Source organism: Nanorana parkeri, unplaced genomic scaffold, assembly GCF_000935625.1.
Source record: "Nanorana parkeri isolate BGI_ZX_2015 unplaced genomic scaffold, ASM93562v1 scaffold474, whole genome shotgun sequence".
In the NCBI taxonomy this organism is placed as follows: domain Eukaryota; kingdom Metazoa; phylum Chordata; class Amphibia; order Anura; family Dicroglossidae; genus Nanorana; species Nanorana parkeri.
The window spans coordinates 373652-377132 of NW_017306742.1; the positions used below are offsets into that span (position 1 = coordinate 373652).

At 45.5% G+C, this 3481-nt stretch overlaps 1 protein-coding gene across 1 annotated transcript in view; it reads left to right on the top strand.

Annotated features, from left to right (window-relative positions):
• The first annotated feature begins 212 nt into the window (after positions 1-212).
• BCAS1 (breast carcinoma amplified sequence 1) overlaps positions 213-3481 on the top strand; it is a 36443-nt gene continuing 33174 nt past the window's right edge. The window contains exons 1-2 of the mRNA XM_018560670.1: positions 213-300; positions 937-1460. Of these exons, the coding sequence (XP_018416172.1) occupies positions 213-300; positions 937-1460 (612 nt within the window). The remainder of the gene's footprint in view (positions 301-936; positions 1461-3481) is intronic.

Here is a 3481-nt window from a genome sequence, read left to right on the forward strand (position 1 = left end):
CATAGAAGTTCCTTCTTCTAAAAAGTCTTCTGTGCCATCCATAGAGAGAACCTTCATAGACGTTCCTTCTTCTGAAACGTCTTCTGTGCCATCCATAGAGAGAACTTTCATAGATTTAATATTAAGTCTTCTACCATATAACAGTTGGGGGTCATAACTTGGAGACAGTCTGGTGGTGTCTGGTGTAAAGTCTATTATCCTAAAAAAGCATGATGGCCAACCTGAACATAAGTAATGAAATCAACCAGAAGGCCAGCCTTTCAAAGATGTCCATCAAAGCCTTTGGTCCCAGGTATGTCAGTAGGTCTTCCCTAGGGAGCAGGTTCAGCCTTTAATGAAGACTGAGGCCAACCATTCAGTTGGCCTCAGCTGGTAGTCACTGAGCAGTAACAAAAATGTGCCCTCCTTGGTGCCTAAAGCACTGACCCAATGGCTTTACTCTTAGAGTGAATGTATTGGATGGAGTAGAGAAGGATTGGGACCTCTGCCAAGCTTATATTGCTGTCTATGTCTTCGTTAGGGGCGTTCCTCCTCTCTATTTGACCTGTTGGCCATTGTCACCGGGACACAACGTAATGGCAAATCCAAACGTTTAGAGTTGACATCAGAATTAATCTTTTAAATGTGACCTCTGTGTTGGTGACAACTGTCTAAGAGGGAAATTCCCCTCTCGTTGTAGAGATTTCCTGTTACTTAGTGTAGGTCTGACTTGGTTCTCTGGAACAGGAAGTACAGGGATATCTCCCCAACCAGCAAAAACTGACCCTTTTCTACTCTACCCAATATGAAAAAGAAAGGTTTGGGCTGTAATACACTTTAAAATGGTCGTGTTAAACATCGGAATGAACACTCTCTCTGTAAATATTATGAGGTTTTCGATGAGCGTTTATCAAGTTTTCTCCTTGTTTAGTAAATGTAATCTTCTTGTATCTGCAGAGAAGTCCAAAGCAACCATCCGGCAGGAAAATGTCATCTCATCTTCCCAGAAGACCATTATCATAAGTCCAATCCCCAATGGCACCGATGCCAAGCCGCCGGCTCCACAAGCCAAGTCCAAGTTTAGTATGACCATTTCCCGTCCTGCCCCGGGCCTCACTGCTTTTCAACCCAATGGCCCAGAAAATGGTGGTCTACAGTCAGGGGTCAGAGTGGAAGAACCAGCGTTGGTCCAAACCCAAAACAATGCTCCTGTCATTGTGAAGTCCAGCGTGACACCCCCACCCACTGTGCTGACGACAGATGGGGCGTCTCTATCACTGACTAATAATGATGAGGTTGACAGTGCACCTCCAAAGCCCAGGGAGGTCAGCATCTTCCACAAGCTGTTCAAAACAGAGAAGAAGGTGCAGTTTGAGGAGCCTGTCCAGTCTGGCGTTCCAGAAAACCAAGAGGTGGTGATCACCCTTAACCAAAATGGTGGATTGCAAAGTGCCCCGCCTAACGCCAGTCTCCAAATTCAGGTAAGTGACCTTTACTGTATCGCTTTTTACACCTTATTGTAATACTGGTCTCTAGTGAATGGATAGGCTGTATTCTCAGTGATGTCACCGGTCTCTAGTGACTGGATAGGCTGCATTCTCAGTGATGTCACCGGTCTCTAGTGAATGGATAGGCTGCATTCTCACTGATGTCACCGGTCTCTAGTGATTGGATAGGCTGCATTCTCAGTGATGTCATTGGTCAAAATGGAGAAGGATTTGGGGGTCATTGTAGACCACAAACTGAAAGGTAGTTTGCAGTGCCAGGCTGCTGTAAACAAAGCTAGCAGGGTCTTGTCCTGTATTAAAAAGGGGATGTATTGCAGGGACAAGTCTATAATTTTGCCACTTTATAGATCATTGGTTCGACCTCATCTGGAGTACGCGGTCCAGTTCTGGTCACCAGTACTAAGAAAAGATGTCCTTGAGTTGGAAAAAGTCCAGCGAAGGGCAACCAAACTAATTAGGGGTATGGAGGACCAGAGCTACGAGACGAGGCTACTAAATTTAAACATGTTCACATTAGAGGTGAGGAGATTAAGGGGGGATATGATTTCCATGTACAAAATGTTTAATGGTGGTAGCAACATTAGCGATAAACTGTTTAAAATTAACTCCGTTACAAAAACTAGAGGCCATAACCTAAAATTGGTGGAAAAAAAATTCCAGCACAAGGTGCGAAGGGGGTTCTTCACAGTAAGATCAGTTAGGGTCTGGAACTCACTGCCACAGGCGGTGATTTCAGCAAATAATGTGGAATTGTTCAAGAAACTTTTGGACGATTTCTTAAGGGACCGTAATATACAGGGGTACGGGTACTCCTAGAATGAGATCCTAATAGGTTGGACTTGATGGACTAATGTCTTTATTCAACCTCAAATACTATGTAACTATGTAACTATGTCTCGGGCCCTAGTGAATGGATAAGCTGCATTCTCAGTGATGTCACCGGTCTCTAGTGAATGGATAGGCTGCATTCTCAGTGATGTCACCGGTCTCTAGTGAATGGATAGGCTGCATTCTCAGTGATGTCTCGGGCCCTAGTGAATGGATAAGCTGCATTCTCAGTGATGTCACCGGTCTCTAGTGAATGGATAGGCTGCATTCTCAGTGATGTCACCGGTCTATAGTGAATGGATAGGCTGCATTCTCAGTGATGTCACCGCTCTCTAGTCTCTTGCACTTCTTAGATGTTTTAGATTATTTGTATCTTTTATCGGATGAGCGGAATTCCTCTCTTCTAGTTTTACATTTATAGAAGGTGAGGTCAGCAGTCTCCTCTGTGACACGAAGACACAATAACACACACCAGGCTGTTGACGGAAGGTTTTAGTCTAATTCTGCGCTCACATCTGAGGCTCAGTGGATTTTCCAGTAGTACGAGTCAGTCATACATCCGGCACAATACTCCACACACTGAGAGCAAACACGGGCCGCGGCCAAGACGGACACAGAATCTTAATGGTGACATTTGGGAAGTGTTGATGTGTGCAGGGAAAGATAAAACGCTCCTCAGACTCAGGACTCGGAGTAGACGGAGTGCTCCTTTTATTACGTAATGACTCTGTTGGGGCTTTTGTGTCATGGGATTGCTCAGCCGAGAACTGGCTTCCCATATGACTCTGTTCACAAGTTCACATAGATAGATAGATAGATAGATAGATAGATAGATAGATAGATAGATAGACAGACATCCTTAAAGTGCATGTCCACCCAAAACACCCATTGCCTAGGCTGAGCGGCATAGACAGTTCTTGGATTGGGTTTGCATCCTCTCCCATCACTCTGGTATCACTTTTCTGAGCCCCATGTGGATGGATGAGGACGCGAGCCCGAGTCCTGTATCATCTTAGGGGAGTACAGTACCGCCAGGCATCACGTGACCTCGATGTGTCCTCAAACGCACATATAGGACGGCGATTGTTATCTCCCATAACACAGTCCACCTCCCAGCTACTGATGACCCCCCCCCCCCCCCACAGGGAGACAACAAAGACACCCCG